The 23,146-nt window shown below is 38.7% G+C and overlaps 1 protein-coding gene across 1 annotated transcript; it reads right to left on the bottom strand.

Annotated features, from left to right (window-relative positions):
* Positions 1 to 1,522: 1,522 nt before the first annotated feature.
* LOC138167919 (vomeronasal type-2 receptor 26-like) lies at positions 1,523 to 23,146 on the bottom strand. Its single transcript, XM_069096888.1, is given in 5 exon segments — positions 1,523 to 2,371; positions 10,627 to 10,739; positions 10,742 to 10,914; positions 22,891 to 23,006; positions 23,009 to 23,146. Coding segments are annotated over 5 exon segments (1,389 nt in total).

Below are 23,146 nucleotides of genomic sequence, written 5' to 3'. Positions count from 1 at the left end.
GAACTTATCTGAGGTTTTCTTGGCACAGATAATGGAGGGGTTTGCCATTTCCTTCTTGCTCATTTCACAGATGAGGAATTGAGGTAAACAGGGTTAAATAACTATCCTGGGGTGAGGAGTGCTAGTGGGTCAGAGCTGTTGAGGCTGTGGAGAGGCAATCCTCCTCACAGCTCTGAGGCAGCTGCCCAGAAGAAGCTCTGACAGCAGCTGCACAAACCCCAGAAATTTGGGACACAGCTCTCTCCACTCTGGAAGCAGAGCTCTACTGTGGTAAAGAACTCAAAATTCAAGTAATTGGCTGGCAAGATCAACAAATAGAGCAAGTGAAATCAAACAATAGAATCATTTTTTGAGACAAAGATGATCAAAAAATAGAACCAGAAGAAAGAAGACTACAAAGACAGCAGAGTTGCAAAACTAGAGGGCAACAGAGAGGACAGGGCTGGAGAAGGAAACTGAAGAATCTTCTGACTAGAGACGATCAGTGAACCCATGGAAACTATTGAGATCACCGGGTGAAACGTTATAGAAGAGAAGAAAGGAAAGCTAAGGAAAGAAGCCTGGGGGCCACCCAAGGTTAGCCCAAGATATTCAAGAACCAAAAATTTCTGCAGAAGATTAGAGGATGGGTAAAATCTGTCCCTGAGCTCACATTCAACAGGCATTGATTAAGCACTTAGTATGTGTCAGAAATTTTGCTAAATGTGGATTAATAAAAAATATAAAACAACAAAAGATTGTTTCTTCTCTCAAGGAGCTTCCAATATTGAGGAGGCAACATGAAAACAACCATGTGCAAAAAAGGTGTGTACGAGGGAGAATGGAGATGATCATCAGAGGGAAGCCAGGTGTATTAAGAGGGAACCATTGAAAGCTGAGTATTGGTCTGGACTTGAAGGAAGCCAGGGAGAACAGCAGAGGTAAAGAAGGAAGGAGAGAATCTCAGACATATGGGACAGCCAGTGAAAATACTTGCAGTAGGGAGATGGAGACTTTCTGAGGAAATGGCATTCTAAAGATGCCAGTGTCATTGAATCCCAAAGTCCATGATAGTGGGGTTTAAGAGGTAAGAAAAGTAGAAAATGATGGGGTAACCCCGATGCGGAAGGATTTTGGAGGTAAAACACTGATGTTCAATTTGATCCTGGAAGTAAAGGGAACGATTTAATTTGGGTAATAGAATGAAATTTAATCGAAATAGAAAATAAAGTGTTTCAGGTGTTCAAAAAATCATCTTGTAAGATCAGTGACGCAATTGTAACAGCTAAGTAATGGCTAACTGAAAAAATCCAGAGTTCTAGTTGACTAAAGTTTAATATATTTTAAGAATATGACCATAATATCCCCCAAGAGTTAAAAATAACATAATATAAATTGAGATAGATGTATTTTCCAGAATATGAGTTTTGTGTAGCTCTATTGTATGCTGCCCTAGTCAGTACACTTGTAGAGTTCAGAGTTTTGTAAGATAGGGCCTTCCTTTCCTTCCTTACGAAATTTTTTGTAAGATTCATGCAAAATATCATGAATCAGGAATAGAGAGTATCAATTCTAAAGGCAGTCTTACCTGCCAAGGACAAGGCATCCAGCTTTCTCCAGCTTCCTCAGAGGCAACCTCTGATTTCTTCAAAAGGTTTTCATGAAGGGCCCAGGCCACAGCATACACTGCATTGTAGATGGTGTAACTCAGGCCAGACATGGTCATGTCAAAAAAGAATATAGGCAAATCCTCCAAGGTAGCGTTTGGTGCACACTGCTCTGGCTCCAGGTTTTTGTATTCATCCTGGCACTGGAAAGCTGACAACCAGAAGTCCCTAAGCACAGTGTCCTCTGGGTCATTATTAGGGTTCACTGTCTTGAGAAAAGACTTAAAATCAGGGACCTCACTGGTCAGGTATGTAAATGTGAGAGCTCCATTGAAACTGTAACTATCAAAGTAATTGGGTCTCATGGTGATATCCCAGTGAGAAGTGGTGAGCCACAACTTTAATGATAGGTCCAAGGGCATCTGTGAATGTCTCAGAACCATTAATGAATCTGTATCACCATGAAGTACAATTACTTTGGATGAAGATCCCACAATCCTGGGCATAAAACCCACCTCTGATTCTTCATGGCGTCTCTCACTGACAGGGATCTTCTCTGTGAAGGATGCACAGATCTCATGCTTTGCCATCTCCCCTGGCATTTCCCAAAGGAATTCCTCACCCCTGAGATCATCTGTGGTCACCAGACCTACCCAGGTCCATTTAAAATGTACCAGTAACTGGACCACACCTTGCAGTAAGGAGGAGTCTCTGGGAGCCATCTGATAGAGAAAAGAAAACTGGGCCTTGTCACTGAGGATGGGATCAAAAGGGCCAAAAGTGAGCTGGACAATAGGGAAATATGGGAAATATTGAATTCTATGAATGTGGTAGCAGGGATAGAATTGTGGGAAATTGCAAACTCCCTTCAAGCTGTTCTTTCTCTGTGGGGAGAAATGCAGGGGATTTTTTTTTTAATTACTTTAATTAATTAATTATTTTTTAATTTTCAACATTCATTTCCACAAGATTTTGAGTACCAAATTTTTTCTCCATTTGTTCTCTGCCCCATCCCCCAAGATGTCATGCCTTCTGCTTACCTCTTCCTCTGGTCTGCCCTCTCTTCTATCTGCCCATTCCATTCCCTTCTCTTCTATTTTCCTGTAGGGCAAGATAGATTTCTATACCCCATTGACTGTATATATTATTTTCCCCTTGCATATAAAAATAATTTTTAAAATTTGTTTTTAAAACTTTGAGTTCCAAAGGTCCCTTCTTGTCTCCCCACCCACCCTCACTGAGAAGGCAAGCAATTCAATATAGGTTATACATGTGTAGATATGCAAAACACTTCCATGACAGTCATGTTGTGAGACTACATTTTGCTCCATCCTATCCTGTCCCCCACTTACACTATTTCTCCCTTACCCTGTCCCTTTTCAAAACTATTTTCTTTTGACTACGCCCCTCCCCTAATCTGCCTTCATTTCTATCATACCCATCTCTTATCCCCTTCTCCCCTACTTTCCTATAGGGTAAGATACTCACTTCAGTGTGCATGTTATTGCCTCCTTAGGGCAAATCCAATGAAAGTAAGGTTCACTCATTCCCTCTCATCTTCCCCCTTATTCTACTCCATTATGAAACCTTTTTTACCTCTTTTATTTGAGATAATTTAGCCTATTCTATCTCTACCTTTCTCCTTCTCCCAATATATTCCTCTCTCACACCTCAATTATATTTTTAGATATCATCCCTTCATATTCAATTCATTCTGTTCCATCTACCATCTATCTATCTATCTATCTATCTATCTATCTATCTATCTATCTATCTATCTATCTATCTATCTATCTATCTTTCCTCCAACTACCCTAATATGGAGAAAGGTCTCATGAGTTACAAATATCATCTTTCCATATAGGAATGTGAAGAGTTCAACTTTAATTAGTCCATATATTCTCTTTCCTTTTTACTTTTTCATGCTTCTCCTGGTTCTTGTATTTGAAAGTCAAATTTCCTATTGAGCTCATTCTTTTCATCAAGAATGCTAAAAAAAAGTCATCTATTACATTGAATGCCTATTTTCTTCTCCCTGAAATATTATACTCAGTTTTGCTGGGTAAGTTGTTCTTGGTTTTAATTTTAGCTCCTCTCATTTCTGGAATATCATATTCCTAGCCCTTCATTCTGTTAATGTAGAAGCTGCTAGATCTTTTGTCATCCTGATTACAATTCCATAATTCTTGAATGTTTCTTTCTGACTGCTTGCAATATTTGCTCCTTGACCTGGGAACTCGGGAGTTTGACTACAAAATTCCTAGGAGTTTTCCTTTAGGGATCTCTTTCTAGAGGCAATAGGTTCATTCTTCCCATTTCTATTTTACCATATGATTCTAGAATAACAGGGAAGTTTTCCTTTCCTTGATAATTTCTTGAAAGATGATGTCTAGGCTCATTTTTTGATCATGGTTTTAAGGTAGTCCAATAATTTTTAAATGATCTCTCTTGGATCTATTTTCCAGGTCAGTGGTTCTGCCAATGAGTTATTTCACATTTTCTTCTATATTTTCATTCTTTTGGATCTGTTTTACAGTTTCTTGATTTCTCAAAAAGTTATTAGCTTCCATTTGCTCCATTCTAGTGTTTAAGGAATTATTTTATTCTGTGGGCTTTTGGACCTCCTTTTCCATTTGGGCAATTCTGCTTTTGAAGGCATAAATTCTTTTTGAGTTTTTCCATGACCTGTAACCAATTCATATTTTTTGGAGGTTTTTGATGTAGAAGTTTAGTTTTTGTTGTTTTTTTCTAATTTTATATTTGATCTTCTTTGTCACCAAATTAAGATTCTAAAGTCTGAGCTTTTGTTTGTTTGTTTTTGTTTTTTACACTATTTGTTCATCTTCCCACACAAAGACTTGACTCTCTAATCTTTGTCAAGAAAGAACTCTGCTTCCAGTGGGCGTGGTGTTGGGGTGGGAGTGGGTTTACCATCACAGGTTTCAGGGGTTTTGTATCAGTTGCTTGATCTCCCACCATCTGTGGGCTCAGAGCTCTGGAAGTAGTCACTGCTGCTGCTGCCATAGCCACTACTTCCACCATCCCAGGGCTGGGGCTGGACCATATTCCTCCTTTACCCAGGTCCCACAGAGTTTTTACGCTGACCTTCTCTGTTGTCTTTGGAATTTGTGGTTGAGAAGTATGGAAACTGCCACAGCTATAAGTGATTCAGTCCCCTGAAGCCTGCTCTAGTCTTATCTGTGCCAGCGTGGCCCACATCAGACTGTACTCTGCTCCCAGTCTCATGCCATAGACATTTTCTTTCAACCTTCCAGGCTGTCTTGGGATGGAGATTTGTTTCACTCAGTCATTTTATGAATTCTGTAGTTCTAGAATTTTTTAGAATCATTTTTACAGGTATTTGGAGGGGTTTAGGGGAGATCTCAAGCAAGTCTTTGTTTTCACTTCACCATCTAATGCAGGAGATTGTTATAGAGGGATTTTAATCAACCCACATTTTCCATTTTTCTCTCTCTCATTCAGCTACTTGTCTGGTAAAGAAAGAGTTCTCTGATTCTTCAGTTGTGACTGATTCAGCAAGAAGGTCTTCTCCTTTCTTCCCAAATAGACAAGGATATGTTTGTTCTTGGCCCAGAATCAATTGTTTTGCAAATGCTATTAGGTTTTGAATGTAGTGGTTATAAAATTGTTATGAAAACCAAAAAAAAAAAACAAATCAGGTCTGTTATGTGGGTTGCACATGTATTTGAGGTCAAAAGTAAAATTTTCACACTTTTATATATAGACTTGGAGTTTAAAAACACACAATCTAATAGAATCTTCTTTGACACTAGAATATGTGTGTTTGCTTTGATTATGTAGCTTGTTCAAAGACTTATGGAAATATTCATAGACATTTTAAAGTCTTGTGCTGTATGCAAATGTTATCCTTTTGATGCTTCAGATATTATTTAATAAATTCTTATTGGGAATATTTATATGTAAACAGCAAATAGTAAACAAACAGGTTGAGATGGATATGATTCACTGTGCAATGATAAACCTCAGAATCAGTTTAGTAGTTAAACACTACCATGTTATATACAAGGGCATTGGATCTTAGAGAACAGGAGATATGATGTTATCAAATGGGAGTACTGGCCATGCCAACTATTTCCCTCAACTACCACATGATGCTATTACATATTAACATAGAAAATTGTAAAATGAGCAAAATCAAAATCCATCATATAACTACTAGGCCACATATTGCATCATGTATGTACAGTAACCCTTGTAGGTCACTTCCTCAACTCTCTGTTAACTCTTAAGTTGGTTCTACAAAGACTGGCTGCCACTAAGTACTCTCATCTCCTAAGAAGGATGGGCAGGGGCACGAGGTTATGGGGGTTTCTACTTATTTGAGTCATTGGTCCCAAATAGTATATTTCTCATTGATTAGCACTTTACCTCACTTATCTTTCAGAAAAGATAATTACTAAGGAAGTTAGAATAAGAGTTGTTATTACAAAAAACATTTCCCTCAACCATGAGCACACTCACCCCTAATTTCACAAAGTCTCTGAAGATAATTGACTCAAACTAAAAGAACACATGTGGCCAAGAAATGAATTCACATCTCCAATTCCTGGAGGTCCTTTTATCTCTTTATGTAATCCTTTCAGTTCAGCTCTCAGCTGGGCTCCAAGCATTAGTGCCCTTGTGGAGTGATCAAGGGCAGCTAGGTGGTGTAGTGGAGAGATCACTGCTCCTGGAGTTAGGAAGACTCATCTTTCTGAGTTCAAATATGACTTCAGACCCTTACTTGCTACATAAGTCATTTAACCAACACTGTATGTCTCCATTTCCTTATCTGTAAAATGAGCTGGAGAAGGGAATGACAAATCACTCCAGGATCTTTGCCAAGAAAACCTCAATAGGGTCATGAAGGGTCAGACATGACTGAAAAAACTCACTGAACAACAATAGAGCGCTCAAGTTTCCTTTGTTTGTCTCAATTCTCATCAGTGTGTCATTTGCCTCCCATTGGAGAAGTTAGCATCTGCTGCCAGTTGATTGAGGGACTGCTATTGTCTCCAGTGTACAATGCTGCTAGTGATGATGGGAACTCCAACTCTTCTCACTCTTCAACGTTCATGAGGTCATTGAGTGGAACTTTCTCCTTCCCTCTTAATAGCAGTTGCCTCTCTGGAGTCCTGTCCCCTGGATTCAAACACTACTTGAATGCGCTGCTGCTGGAATGCACAATTCTACACTGACTGGTCATGGAATACAGAAACCCACACAAACATAATACATAAACTTATTTTTTTTCTATCAGAAATTATTTAACTTATGTGCTGGTGTCTAATGTCGCAAAGTCTCTATGGTCTTCCCCAATTTATTGATACCTTATTTATATTTATTTTACTATTTATATGCATGTATGTACACAGACAAATATATTCAGGAGGAATATATCCTATGACTATATCATCACTGAGGATATAGTAATTTGAATTTGCAGAGTCTGTGACCATCACAAGATAAGAGTGATTTTAAGATATAACAAGACTGAATAAAAATGTCCTGTCAAAATACCTCTAACACCAGACTTCCTTTTTTTTTTGGTTTTTGGAAGGCAATTGGGGTTAAGTGATTTGCCCAAGATCACATGGCTAGTTTTTATGTCTGAAGTTGGATCCGAACCCAGGTCCTCCTGATTCCAGGGCCAGTGCTGTATTCACTGAGCCACCTAGCCACCCCAACACCATGGAAAAACTATAGAAACAATTTGCCCATATTTGAGCAAATTATTTGACAAAGTGTCACTGTAGTCTCATGCATCTAGAGCTACAAGGGAACAGAGAGGACATTCAATTCAATCTCCTTGTTCTCCAGGCAAACAAACTAGGGTTGAGGGAAGTTTGACTTGTACAAAGTGGACAGGTGCAAGAGTAAAATCTGAGCTCAGTCCTCTGGATGCAGATCTATTTTTTCCCACATTACTAAGCCACTTGATGCTATTCCTGTGGAAAAGAAGTGAAAATATGGTTTAGGGGGCGGCTAGGTGGCACAGTGAATAGAGCACAGCCCTGGAGTCAGGAGGACCTGAATTCAAATCCAGCCTTAGACACTTCTCACACACACACACACACACACACACACACACACACACTAGCTGTATGATCTTGGTCAAGTCACTTAACCCCAATGGCCTTCCAAAAAAAAAAAAGAAAATGTGTTTTAGCCAATGTTACAATAAAATCAATATGGAAACGATGAATATCATCATCAGTGGGACCATGACACATGGCTGCCCCAGTGCCCAGGGTAACATTGCCCCATTAAATGCTATGCTTTGCATTGGATAGGATGCCAGACCTGGAGTCAAAAAGGCTGATCTTCCTAAATTAAAATCTGATCTCAGATACTTACTAGCTATGTCACCTTGGGCAAGTAGCTTAATCTTGTTTGCTTCAGTTTCCTCATAGGTAAAATAAACTGGAAAAAGAAATAGCAAATCACTATTATCTTTGCCAAGAAAACTTCAAATAGGGTCACAAAGAGGCAGATACAACTAAAACAATTGAACAATATCCACAAAAATGTTTTGGAAGGAAGTCTCTGCTAGAATGCTCTAGAAAATTATTCTTTGTCACTGGTATTTTAGGGCAATTGCCAATGATTTAGATAAGGTCAGATGATGGTGCACTTATTAAATTTGCGAATTAGAAAAAGCTGGGAGTGGTAGCTCCAACATGGATGGCAGAAGAAGGAGATCTCCAAAAAGCATTTAATGAACTAGAACAATGGGCTAAATCTAGTAAATGAAATATAACAGAGATCAACATAAAAACATTAGACTTGGGTGCAAAAAGGTTAACTTCATAAGTACAGGAAGGGAAAAGAGCCTAATTAGGCAGCATTTCAGTGGAAAAAAATCTGAGAGTTTTAGTGAATGATAAACTCAATGACCATCATCAGTGTGTTAGAGCAGTCAGAAAAGCTCATAAAATCATGGTTTTCAATGAGAAGCAGAGAGCCCCAGATTAGGGAAAACTCTCAGAGTCTGCCTAAAGCAGACCCATCTAGCATGTCGGTCAGGACTTGATTATCTTTCCTGGGTCTTCAGCCCCACTTTAGCTACTCTCTTCTCTCCATTTCATCTCCTTGGTGAGTCATTTCACCTTGTATTATCCTCAACACTCCATCCACTGGACCCTTTCTCCTGTCACTGATTTTGCCTTGGAAGGCCCCAACCTTGGATTAGTCTCCTGTAGGATGTCAGGCTCCACCATTTACCTCTATTTCTTATTTCTATTTGTATACTCATGAATGGAATAGAAGAAAATCAGGAAATTGTGCCTACTGGGTCTCCTGAAGATGCTTCTCATTAAATGATTCAACCGGAGTAAAAACAAAATAAAACAAAACAAAAAACTAATTGCACCAAGATGATTCTTTTCTACTTCTTGAGTTACAATTGCAAATATACCAAAAATTCTCATCTGATGGCAGGTAGGTGGCACAGTGACTAGAGCACTGCTCCTGGAGGCAGGAAGACTTGAGTTCAAATCTTTAGTAAGTCACTTATCCTTTATACAACTTAGTTTTCTCTTTTGTAAAGGGAGTATAATACTAGTACCTGTCATCCAGGCTTATTGTGAGGAACAAATGAGGTAACATATATAGTTAAAATAAGAGTTAACACTTATACAATGTTTATTATGTGCCAGGTACTTTATACATAAATGGAACGATGGGAACCTTAAAATATTATGCAAATGACAGCTATTATTATTGTACTTCTTCAAATCTCTTACAGTCTTCCTTCCACCCATTCCCTTAACCTTGCCTCATACTTCCTACATAACAACCTTTTTCTGAGATTTCTTTTTTTTCTTCTCCTCCTTAAGTAAAATAACTTAGATTGTTTCCCTCACTACCTCCTTTAACTCTCTATAATGTGAAGAGGTAGCTTTTCTCACTGTGAATGCAAACTTCTCCGAATACATCCTTGGTCTCATCCCACTCCATTTTCAACAGTTTTCCCCCTCTATTATTTCTACTGTCTCAATAATCTGCAATCTCTCCATATTTCCTGTCTCCCAACTGCTTACAAATATGCCCAAGTCCCCTTCCCTCATCCTAAAGACAATCTTCATTGGATCCTTCCAATCTGATAGCTATTGTCCTATACCTTGCCTTCACTTCATGGCCTAATTCCTTGACAATTTCATTTATATTCAGCATCCTCTGTTCCTCTCCTCTCACTTTCTTATAAACCCTCTGAAATACAGCAGTTAAACTCTTTGACTAAAACCACTCCCTCCAAAGTCTATGATCCTTTAATTGTCATTTCAAATGAACTTTTTGAAATCCTCATCCATGTGGATGCCTCTACAGATTTGGATACTGTTGATCATGCTTTTCTCCTTGATATCTTACCTTCTCATGGTTTTTCTGATGTCTTCTTCTACTACCTGTGCAACTAATTCATCTTAGTCAGTTTTGCCACATAGTGGGATTTGGATGTAGTGAATAAAGCATCACTGTATATCAAATTAGGAAGATCTGATTTCAAATATGCCCCTAGACATTTACTGGTTAGATGATGATGGGCAAGGCACCTAATTTCTTTGTGCTTAATTACACCATAATGACAGCACTTGCCTTATAAGGTTGTTGGGAGGATAAAGTGAGAAAATATTTATAAGAATGTTTAGCACTGGCGTGGCTAGATGGCGCAGTGAGTAAAGCACCAGCCCCAGAGTCAGGAGGACCCGAGTTCGGTTCCAGCCTCAGACACTTAACATCAACACACAAAAAACTAGCCGTGTAACCTTGGGCAAGTTACTTAACCCCAATTGCCCTCCAAAAGGCAAAAAAAAAGAGTGTTTAGCACAGTGCCTGGCAACAGAAGGTACTCTCTGAATGTTTAGTTCTTCTCTACCCCACTCCTCCACAAGGTTAGGTAACTCTAATTCTATTCTTTGTGTACAATCTGTGTGTAGTTCAAAGAAAGGTTCATCCACTATCTCTTAAATTGGAGTGAGTTGGTAAAGGTTTAGAAGGTAGTTGGCTCTATAACACCCACCTGTGGGAAGTTGTAGAGCTCAAGCAGGGTCCCCATCTGGATAGACAGAGCAGATGTGGCTCCCCCAATGACAGCCACAGACTTGTCTTGCCTTTTGCAGCTGAAGTTAGGGACTGACCCCGTCCTGTCAACCACTGCAGGGAGCTCTCCAAGGTCCTCTCATCACTGTGGTAGGCATTGTAGACCTGGAATCCCAGAGAAATATTGGGCAATAGAACAGGGTCTCTGTTGATCTCCTCCACAGCAAAACTTATCGTCAAAGCCTGCTGGTAATTTTTATGCAACCACCTGAGGGGGAGAGAATCAGAAACCACTAACAAAGCCTGAAAAATAGAATTCATTTCAGAAGAAAAGTTTTCCAAGTCATGTGAGGGTAAAATGCAAGGACTCCAGCTCATTTTGTGTTTATGATAACAACAATAACAGCAGCAACAATAGTAATCACTAACATTTATATCATGCCTGAAACTGTACTTAGTGCCTTTCAAATATCTCATTTAATTCTCACAACCATTCTTAGAGATGTGTGCTATTATTATCCTCATTTCACAAAAGGAAAAATGAGGAAAACAGAGATTTCTTGAGGGTCTCACATTGAGTGTTAGAGGCTGGATTTGAACCCACATTTTTTTCTGACTTGAGGCTTCTGCCTGTATCCACAGAGATAACTTGCTACCCCAAGCTGATTGTTAAAAACAGGTTCCCTCATTCCTGTACTACTCCCTATGTGTAATTCCTATGATGGTTAGGATGGTTTGCTTTAAGTTTCTAATGGAATTATGCCTGCCAGACTAATATTGAACAAATATGATGTGCTAAAAAAAATATTAGTGATCCAGGTAGCTCTTGACCACAGAGGGGTCTATGATACAGTATAAAACAAAAGAATTACAAAAATACCCTTAATATAAGGTAGTAGGTGGTGCGGCCAGGTAGCAGAGTGAGTAAAAGCACTGGCTCCAAGGTTGGGATGACCTGGGGATCGAATCTGGGCTCAGATACTTAGCACCACACCCAGAAATAACTGGCCATGTAACCTTGAGCAAGTTACTTAACCCCAATTGCTTTTAAAAAAATAAAGTAGTAGGCAATGTGTGTGTGTGTGTGTGCATGGTGGAGGAATATGTAGGAATGATGAAGGGAGGGGGTTCACTTCCAGATGAAGCCAGTAGAGAACACTTCCTGAATCTTGTCACAACTATTGAAGGATGGTCATTAGTCACTTAACAAGCATGTAATAAATATCTAGCATATGCCAAGAATGATGATGGGCACTGGAAATGTGAAGTGAAGACTGACTCAGGTGCACAGGCAGGCTGGGAGGAGGCCTGATCAACAAGGGGGGCAATTCATCCCACCAAACACAAGGGCCACTATCAGGCCTATCACCAAAGGTCTGGGACTGGAAAGAGCAAGGTAAGAACCAAATGCAGGGCCCCTGTCCGGGACACCAAATACTCATGGGACTACCATTCCATAGCCCAGAAATTTTAAAAAAGCCCCTATCAGGACCTCCAAGGACCAGGATGGCAGAGTGAATCCCAATTGCTCCAACCCCCTCCCTCTGACCCTGAAAACATAGTAACTATTGCCCCAGGGCAAAACCCTCAACAGTAAAGACTTGGGAACCCTAGAGGAAGGGCATGGCTAGGGCCCTACCTCAAAAAAAGAGCACACTACAAACACTCTGGAGTCCTACTATCCTCAGAGGGAGGAACCAAACTCAGAGGGAGACAATGTGGACTCCACACCCACAGGTGAAACATCAACAGGGAACAGGTCTCAAGCACAGAAAGCTCTCCTAGATGAGCTCAGAAAGAAGTTTGAAAACCAACTGAAAGAGAAGACAAAATGAGTAATTCTTTTAAAATCAAAATTGAAGAATTAGAAAAAACTTATAATGAAGAAAACAGCTCCTTAAAAAAAAGTGTATGATATGGAAAAGGAGCTCCAAGAACCAAACAAGGAAAATGATTTGCTAAAAACTAAAATCAACCAAATTGAAACAAATAACTATGAGGAACCAAGAATTAGTCAAACAGAACAACAAGAATGAAAAATTAGAAAAAGAGGTAATATATCTCAATGGAAAAAAAAATAACCGACCTGGAAAACAGATCCAGGAGAGATAATCTGAGAATCATGGGCCTACCAGAAAATAATGATGAAAAAAATGACCTAGGACAACCTTCTCCAAGAGGTCATTAAGGAAAATTGCCCTGAGATAATAAAACCTGAGGGTAAAATAGAAATCGAGAGAATCCACCAGACACCTACTGAAAGAGATCCCAAACTGAAAAGTCCTTGAAATGTTGTGGCCAAAATCAAGAACTACCAGGTAAAAGAGAGAGTATTCCAAGTGACCAGAAAGAAACAATTCAAATATTGAGGAACCGCAGTGAGGATTGCACAAGATTCGACAGCCTTTACACTGAAAGATCAGAGGCAGTGGAATACAATTTTCTGCAAGGCAAAAGAGCTCAGGTTACAACCAAGGATCACCTACCCAGTGAAACTGAGCATATTCTTCCAGGCAAAGAGATGGTCATTCAGTGATATAACAGATTTCCAGACCTTCCTGATGAAAAATTCGGAGCTCAATGGAAAATTCAACCTCCAATTACAAGATGCAAGAGTGACATAGAAAGGTAAACAAGGAAAACACACACACACACACACACACACACACACACACACACACCCTGTTATTTAATAAGAGCAAACTGTTCCTAGACAAGTAGAGTGTATCAGTACAAATTACACAAAATGACGATAAAAAAAAACTTATTAAGGGCTACAAAGGGACTGCAATGGAAGAAGAGGAATGAAGTGGAAAAGGGTAAATTATGCCACACAAAGAGGCATAAAAACAATATAGCAGAGGGAAAGAAGGGAGGGAGATGAGTATTATATGAGCTTTTCCCTCATTGGTTCTGTTGCAAGGAGGGAATAACACAACCAGTTAAGCATAGGATTCTATGGAGAAGAGACGCAAAACATATCATATTAGAGGGAAAGAGGGGAGGGAGAGGAGCTTTGCATGAGATCTGTTCCTGTCACTCTTGGTGCAAAGAAGAAATAGCATACTACATTAAGTATAAAAACATCCTACAGGCAGTAAGAGGAGGAAAGGGCTATGAAGCAAGGAGGGGTTAGTAGGGAGGGAAGAAGTGAGGGGTAAGGGGAGGAAAAGGGAGGGGTGCTGATAAGGGAATACTGAGGGAGGTGGTGGTCAAAAGGAAAACAAGGGAGGGAATAGGATGGAGGGAAAGAAACAGATAATAATCATAACTGTAAATGTGAATGGAATGAACTCTCCCACAAAACGGAGGTGCATAGCAGAATGGATTAAAAATCATAACCCTACAATATGCTGTTTACAAGAAACACATCTGAAACAGAGGGATACACACAGGGTAAAGGTAAAAGGCTGGAGTAAAATACATCATGCCTCAGCTAAAGTAAAAAAGCAGGGATAGCAATCCTTATCTCAGATAAAGGAAAAGCAAAAATGGATCTAATTAAAAGAGATAAGGAAGGAAACTATACCCTGCTAAGAGGCACCATCAAGAATGAAGCAATATCATTACTTAACATATATGCACCAAGGGGTATAGCATCCAGATTCCTAGAGGAAAATGTAAGGGAACTAGAGGAAGAAAAAGATAGGAAAACTATACTAGTAGGAGACTGTAATCTCCCCCTCTCTGAACTTGATAAATCCAACCTCAAAATAAACAAGAAAGAAGTTAAGTAGGTGAATAGAATTTTAGGGAGGGTAGGTATGATAGATCTGTGGAGAAAACTGAGTGGGGATAAAAAGGAATACACCTGTTTCTCAGTGGTACATGGCACATTCACAAAAATTTGACCATGTATTAGGACGTAAAAAACTCCCAATTCAGTGCTGAAATGCAGGAATCATAAATGGATCATTCTTAGATCATGATGCAATAAAAATCATATGCAATGAAAGGCCATGGAAAGATAGATTAAAAACTAATTGCAAATTAAATAATTCAATCCTAAAGAATTAGTGGGTAAAACAAGAAATCAGAAACAGTCAGTAACTTCATTTAAGAGAATGAAAATAATGAGACAACATACCAAAATTTGTGGGATGCAGCAAAGGCAGTTCTTAGGGGAAGTTTTATATCCCTGAGTGCATACATGAATAAATTAGAGAAAAGAGAGGTCAATGAATTGGGGCATGCAATTGGAAAAGCTGGAAAAAAAACAAATTGAAAATCCCCAATTAAATACTAAATTAGAAATACTGAAAACAAAAGGAGAGATCAATAAAATTGAATTAAGAAAACTTTTGAATGAATAAATAAAACTAAGAGCTGGTTTTATGAAAAAAACAATAAAATTGATAGACCCTTAGTCAATATGATAAAAAAAAAGAAATAAGAAAACCTAATTATGAGTATCAAAAATGAAAAGGGTGAACCTACCACCAGGAAGAGGAAATTAAAACAATAATTAGGAATTATTTTGCCCAGTTGTATGCACATAAACTTGACAATCTTATTGAAATGAATGAATATTTACAAAAATATAGTTTGCCAAATAACCTGAAGAGGAGGTAAATTACTTAAATAAGCCCATCTCAGAAAAAGAAATCGAACAAGTCATCAGTGAACTCCCTAGAAAAAAATCTCCAGGGCCAGATGGATTAACTAGTGAATTCTATCAAACATTTAAAGAACAATTGATTCCAATACTCTACAAACTATTCGCTAAAATTAGTGGAGTCCTACCAAATTCTTTTTATGACACAAATATGGTACTGATACCTAAATCAGGAAGAGACAAAATAGAGAAAGAAAATTATAGACCAATCTCCCTCATGAATATAGACGCAAAAATTTTAAATGAAATATTAGCAAAAAGACTACAGCAAATTATCACAAGAATAATACACTTTGATCAGATAGGATTTATTCCAGGAATGCAAGGATGGTTTAATATTAGGAAAACCATCAGTATAATTTATCATATCAAAAATAAAACTAGCAAAAACTGCAGGATTATCTCAATAGATGCAGAAAATGCTTTTGACAAAATACAACATCCATTCCTATTAAAAACACTAGAAAGTACAGGAATAAATGGAGCCTTCCTTAAAATAATAGGTAGCATCTATTTAAAGCCATCAGCAAGTATTATATGTAATGGGGAGAAGCTAAAAGCATTTCCCATAAGATCAGGGGTGAAACAAGGATGTTCACTATCACTCCTCTGATTCAATCTGGTACTAGAAATGTTAGCAGCAGCAATTAGAGAAGAAAAAGAAATCAAAAGAATCAAATCAGGCAAAGAAGAGACCAAGCTATCAGTCTTTGCAGATGATATGATGATATACTTAGAGAATCCTGGAGAATCAAGTAAAAAACTACTTGAGACAATAAATAAATTTCGCAAAGTTGCAGGATATAAAATAAACCCACATAAATCCTTGGCATTTCTGTATATTTCAAATGAAATTCAACAGCAAGAGATAGAAAGAGAAATTCCATTTAAAATTACTATAGACATTATAATATATTTGGGCATCTACCTGCCAAAACAAACCCAGGACCTATATGACCATAACTACAAAACACTTTTCAGACAAATAAAGTCAGATCTAACTAATTGGAAAGACATCAATTGCTCATGGTTGGGTCGAGCTAATATAATAAAAATGACAATTTTGCCTAAATTAAATTATATATTCAGTGTCATACCAATCAGTTTACCAAAAAACTACCTTATAGAGCTAGAAAAAAATGGTAACAAAATCCATTTGGAAGAACGAAAGGTCCAGAATGTCAAGGGAAGTAATGAAAAAAAATGCTAGGGATGGTGGACTAGCTATACCAGATTTTAATCTGTACTCTAAAGCAGCAGTTATCAAAACTTCTTGGTACTGGCTGAGGAATAGAGGAGTGGATCAATGGAATAGATTGGGTACACAAGACTCAGCAGTCAATGACTATAGTAATCTACTGTTTGATAAACCCAAAGACCCCAGTTTTGGGGATAAAAACTTACTATTTGACAAAAACTGCTGGGAAACTGGAATATAGTGTGGCAGAAACTGGACATAGACCATTATCTAACACCACATACCAAAATCAAATTTAAATGGGTGCATGATCTAGGTGTAAAGGCTGATACTCTAAGCAATCTGGGAAAAAAAGGAATAGTCTACCTGTCAGATTTGTGGAGAGGGGAAGATTTTATGACCAAACAAGAATTAGAGGGCATTATAAAATGCAATATGGATAATTTTGATTACGTTAAATTGAAAAACTTCTGTACAAACAAAGCCAATGTAACCAGGATTAGGAGGGAAGTGGAAATTGGGAAAGAATTTTTACAACCTATGTCACTGATACAGGACTCATATCTAAAATATACAGAAAATTGAATCAAACTTATAAGAATACAAGTCATTCCCCAATTGATAAATGGTCAAAGGATATGAACAAGCAGTTTACAGAAGAAATTAAACATATTTATAAGCATATGAAAAAATGCTTTAAATCACTATTGATTGGAGAAATGCAAATCAAAACAACTCTGAGGTACCACATCTCACTGGTCAGATTGGCTAAGATGACAAAACAGGAAAATGACAAATGCTGGAGAGGATGTGGGCAAATTGGAACACTAGTGCATTGCTGGTGGAGTTGTGAACTGATCCAACCATTCTGGAGAGCAATCTGGAATTATGCCCAAAGGTCTATAAATAATTTCATACCCTTTGTCCCAGCAATACCACTTCTAGGGTTATATCCCAAAGAGATTATAGAAGTTAAAAATAGACCCATATGTACAAAAATATTTATAGCAGCTCTTTTTGTGGTAGCAAAGAATTGGAAATTAAAGGGGTGCCCATCAATTGGGGAATGGATGAACAAGTTGTGGTATATGCATGTTATGGAATTCTACTGTGCTATAAGAAAAGAAGAACAGATGGACTTCATATTTACCTGGAGAGGCTTATACCATCTGATGCTGAGTGAGAAGAGTAGAGCCAGGAGTAACTTGTACACAATTACAGACACAACGTATTGTGAAAACCAACTTTGATAAACTGGACTCTTCTCAGCAATCCAGAGTCATAAGTCAACCCCAAAAGACTCATGATGGAGAGAGATGTTTACATCCAGAGGAATAACTGACTTTGAAGCCAGATTGAAGCAAACTACCTGCCCTTTTTCTTTTTCTTGTTTGGTTTTGTTTCCTCTTTCCCATTCTTCATTCCATCTGATACAATCCTTCTTTAAATAATGGCTAATGCCTAAATAAAAGTATTTTCAGATCGTATACTTGATTGTATGCTGTCATGGGTGGGGGGAGGGAGAGAAAATTTGAAACTCAAGGAATTGTGGTAATGAATCTTATAAACTAAAAGTAAACAAATTTAAAAAGACAAAAAAAAGACTGACAGGTCCTGGAGATTGTATGAATTGATAGATTGCTGGGCTGGGAATTCTCAGTTCAAATCCAGTCTCAGATACTGAGCAAGTAACTTTAACCTCAGTCTGCCTCAGTTTCTTCATCTCTAAAATGGGGATGTTGTCTACCTGCCAGGGATGTTGTGGAAATCAAATAAGGTGACATGTGATAAGTGTATAGTACAGTGTCTGATATATAATACCCACTTAATGAATGATGACTTCCTTCCTTCCCACTATCAAGGAGCTCATGGAGATGGGGGAGAAAGGATCAGGAAGTTAAGTGGCACAGGGAATTTGGATACTGGATAGGAGTCAGGAATGCTCGAGTCAAAATCCAGCCTCAGATTCTTACTAAGTGTGACCCTGGGTAGGTAACTTAACCTCTGTTTCAGTCAGTTTCCTCATCTGTAAAAGAGGGATAAATAATTGCACAGCTCTCCCAAAATAGTTATAAGGATCAAATGAGATGTTAATTGTAAAACATTTATGAAGTTGCCTGCCACATAGAAGGTGTTTATGTAGAAGTGAGCTATTTATTAGTGTAATTATAAGAATCTGTAGGTAGAAATAACTGTATCAGCAAGGATCAGGTTGGGATATAGGAAGCCTGCCCCATTTGTACAAACAGGCTTTGTAGTTAGGCCTTGGCAATGTGTCTTCATTTCAAGGCCAGGGTCTCCAGAAGGCCTCCCTCCTCCCCTTCCAACTCTTTCCCTTCCCTTTTAAGGAAGAAGAGAAGGAAGCCAAAGTCACCTAAAAAATTGTCACTTGTAAGTAATCTCTTCCCAGAAAACCCACAAGAGAGTTCTTTTATTCATGCCAATATTCTCCAATAGATGGACAATTTGGGAATGTTTCTCTGGCAGCTCCCACTGTTAAAGAAAACTTGCCCAGTTTTCTGGGAGGCAGCAGCTGAGGAGAAGAGAATCCCTCCATCTGCCCCTTCACTCGTGTGTTCACACCCAAGCTGGCTTTACCTGTAGGAAGCAGCTCTCTTCCCTCATAAGAAGTGGCCTGCCAGACCCCTGAGAATTTGAGGTGCTACATCCATTCTTTTCCTGCCTTTGTGTCATATGTCCCCAGCGAAAAAGGCCCAGCCCCTCACACAGACTTTGCTGTCCCTTTCTTCACCTGGTACTCTCCATGCCATAAATACCTGGTGCTCATTTGGACTCAAGTCTGTTTATCATCAGGTTAGCCTAAAATGTGCTGGCTAAAATATCCCAAGATGCTCAGTTGACCTGCTGCTTTTGGCCCAGGCAAAGGGATCTAAGGAATCTATTTAAATGTAATACTGCTGGAAAGTGACCTGTTTCCCCAGGAAGAAACTTTAAGAACTTTCAGAAAGTTACTTATATAATAATCAAATAATTGAAGAGTGCAAGGAAGCATTTGAGATTTTGTGTTATAATCACAATAACCAATATCTTTGGCACATTCAATATTTATGTAGTGTTAGATCTAACAAGGCCTTCCTACGGATTTATCCTAAAAGGTGGTTGGACATGATTCACCAGAAGATCACCTAAACTTACTCTTAGACTAAAATTGGTTACCGTTTGATATCTAAGAAATGTTTTCCTCTGCAATTTCTAGTTCTTAATGGAAGTTAAATCACTACCTTTAACCACCCAAACATTCAGGCTAGATCTTGAAATATTCAAGTACTGATACCTTAACTCAGTTGTTAATCTGCTACTGATTATTATTAATTTCTTTACATCAGTCTTTTGACAATTAAATCCATGACCCAGAAGAATTAAGGAAGAATTAAAATTTCTAACAATATTTCTAATATATTAAATTATCAAATTACTGTTAGGTATTATCTTTATACACTTTACAAACCACATAACAGGGGTAGCATGGCTTAAAATCATAGTTAAGTTTGCTGATAAAGTATCATCATAATAAAATTTAACTTAAAATGAGACTAGAATAAATTCACTTACACATGGATCTATTTTCCAAATGTTGTTATACTGAACCTCAATTTATAATTGCAATTATTTAACATTATCTTTCACATAAGGGCTATTTCTTCCAAACATTTTATATGATGGAATTCACTATTTCCAACTAATTTACTGCCAAAGAGTTTAAAGTGATGGTATATGAAAAGTAGGTCTTGAAACATACAGTGCTTTCCATTTTGATTCTTTCTAGCTCCTTAAAACTCTATCTATAGGCTTTCAAATCAAGCTATAAAATTCTCTTTCCTACTCTTTTTGCCTAAAAGTCCAACTTCCTCCCCCCATCTCAACAGGCTTAAACCATCTGATGCTAGCATAAGGGCACCCACAGCAACTATCTAGGGACAGGAGGGGCTTGGAGCACATGGACTTGCTGTTGCCTGCCTACTGTGTGAAGGGTATGCCCCCCGCCTGTTCCCAAACCTTCTTATCTAACTTCCATATTTTTTCTCACACCTTTATTCCTTTCTAAATCTTTCAAACCCATTACTCAAAATACCCCCCTTTCCTTTACATTTCAACCACCTGCCAGACTGCCCATAATATTATTAAACCTTTGTCTTACTAAAGCCCTACTTTCTCAAGCTGTGGAGTTAATTTCAACCCAGGGGATTCTCTTCATTCATCTTCATGTCACAAAATTGAGGTGATCTCTGAAGATCAAATAGCTCCAAGTCTCTCATTCTCCCAAAAGCATTTTAAAAACTCACTCTGTCTATTCCTAGTCCCTACATAGGAAGAAATTTGTGGGGCAAATCAAAACATTTAGGAGACACACCGTGGCTTATGTTCCTGTTGAAACATAAGAGTGAGGGCCTGGCTCCTCCCAAACCCGTTACTAGATCACAAAAGGCTTGCCTACTTGACCCAGCTTTCCAAATTAAAAATCATCCTCACTCTCCTTTCTGTCCCACTTCTCTGCACCTTTTCCAATCTGGAGAGAATTAACACTCAAAAATTTACAGATCAGAGATCTGGATTTCTCTCACGCTCTTTGCCAACATTATTTACTAAAAAAATATCTTTCACAATGTTAATATACATCTTAAAAAATTACTGAATTCCTGATTGCATTTAAGATGATGATATAAAGGCCCTGAGTATTTGTCTCACAAGACAAAAAAACGTATTTTTGCAGTTTTAAACATTGTCCTCACGTCTAACAGTTTTCTAGATTTAATTTAAAGATCCTGATGTGACTTTAAAGGGATCATTAATTAACTTGAGATGTTGGGTTTGTTCCTACAAATCAGCTGTGGCAGGCATCCACCAAGCTATAGGCTTCTGGGTATGAGATGTTATCAGCTTGGAGCTGCAAGTGAAAGCCCTACTAATGGGGAAAAAAGGAAAAAAAAACTTGGCATTTTCCTTAGAGAGGAAGACACCTTCCCTGACTTCATGTCCCAACCTAACTCCTGGCAGTCTCACTCCCCTTTTTCGGTTCCCATACTTAACAAATTAATCTTAGAAAACCCCACACCAATGGACACAGAAACAAACAGAACAGAGCCTTAGTGACCCAGAATATGAAAAGCTGAGATTAAAAACTCTTTTCTTTCCTTGCTTTAATATCTCCCTTCATTTACACCCTTTCTCTGACAGCATGACTCCTTTCAGCAAAATTCTACCTGAAAAGGCTAAGGTCCTCTCAAGACCTTTAGGGCAAGCTTACACACCTGGGCAACTTTACTTAAAGAATCCTTTCACACACACGTGCACAAACACACAGAGCTTAATTTATATGCAACCCCAAAACTTGCAAGCAAGGAATGTATCTTTAGTTACAAAGAATTGGCCCAGATTTCACTATTCAAAACACTAGTCCTGCAAAAAAAAAAAAAAAAGTACTATATTGCTAGACACACAAGTGATACAAGAACACGCACACATCACTCTCCAGAACTTTGGAACTGATCTGTGACATGGAAGACACTGGCACAGGACTGCCAGCATGGTGTGCCCACATCAGAACCGTCGGTGTGCTCTATAAGCAAAGCAGAACTGAAACGACTCAAAGGCAACGCAGACTTCGAGTATCCAACCCCAGCGTTTGCATGGCCTACTTGTGCCTCGCTTGTGGCAGACCACTTCGAGTTCATATTGGTCTGATCAGTCCGCGGAGGACACATTGAAAGGTGACTCTTGCATTATGATGTCATTTTAGTCCTCCTCTAGAATGAGAGACAACAGCCAAATCAATCCTTTTAAGGACATGGCCCCAGGGGGTGGAAAGAGAAGCTCAAGAGAGAAAGACAGGGAGGCAGCTAGGTAGTGAAGTGAATAGAGCACCGACCGGCCCTAGAGTCAGGAGGACCTGAGTTCAAATCTAACCTCAGACACTTAACACAAAAATTAGCCATGTGACCTTGGGCAAGTCACTTAACCCCAATTGCCCTCCAAAAAAGAGAGAAAGAGATATAGAGACAAAAACAGAGAGACAGAGATGAAGAGAGGAGAAATGCAGGGTTAGGGACAGAAACAAAGGTAATGAGAAGAAGACCAAAGTAGAGACAAAGACAGAGACATAAAGGCAAAAACTGAGGCAAACTGTGAAAGACAGGAGAGAAACAGAGACAGAAACATAGAGATACAGAGACAAAGAGGCAGAGAGAGGCTGATACAGACACGGAGACATAAATAGAAAGAAAGGACATTTCCTCTCTTTAGCTTTGTAAGACTATCAAAGACATGAAACCTAATTTGCAGGAACAAAAATTGGAAGGGAAAGGTGGGGGTTCAGTGGCTGGTGCTCCCCTGTTTGACATTTCCTTAAAAAGAAAATGTTCTTTAAAATCCAGTCAGTGAAAATTAACACTTTCATACTGATAGGCACTTACTGATAGTTCCTACAGTCTTTGTCAGGCTGACTTGTGAAAAATGCTGCTCCTGTGGCATCCCTGACTTTCACTGCATACAGAGGGAGAAAGCTTCCAATCACCAGGTCCCCATCCCATCTCTGCTGAGGCTGGGGCTGATTTTGTGGAAGCAGGTGGGCTCCTCTGGCCTGCACACAGAAGCAGGCAGCTGCAGGAGCAGGGTCAGGAGCAGGGTAGGAAGCCACCAGGAAGTGTCCCTCTGAATGTGAAGCACCAT

Source organism: Petaurus breviceps, unplaced genomic scaffold (assembly GCF_028583685.1).
Source record: "Petaurus breviceps papuanus isolate PSGF00001 unplaced genomic scaffold, PetGlider_PUasm1.0 328, whole genome shotgun sequence".
Taxonomy (NCBI): Eukaryota; Metazoa; Chordata; class Mammalia; order Diprotodontia; family Petauridae; genus Petaurus; species Petaurus breviceps.
The sequence above is the reverse complement of the archived record's forward strand: the minus strand, read 5'-3'. Positions and strand labels throughout refer to the sequence as shown.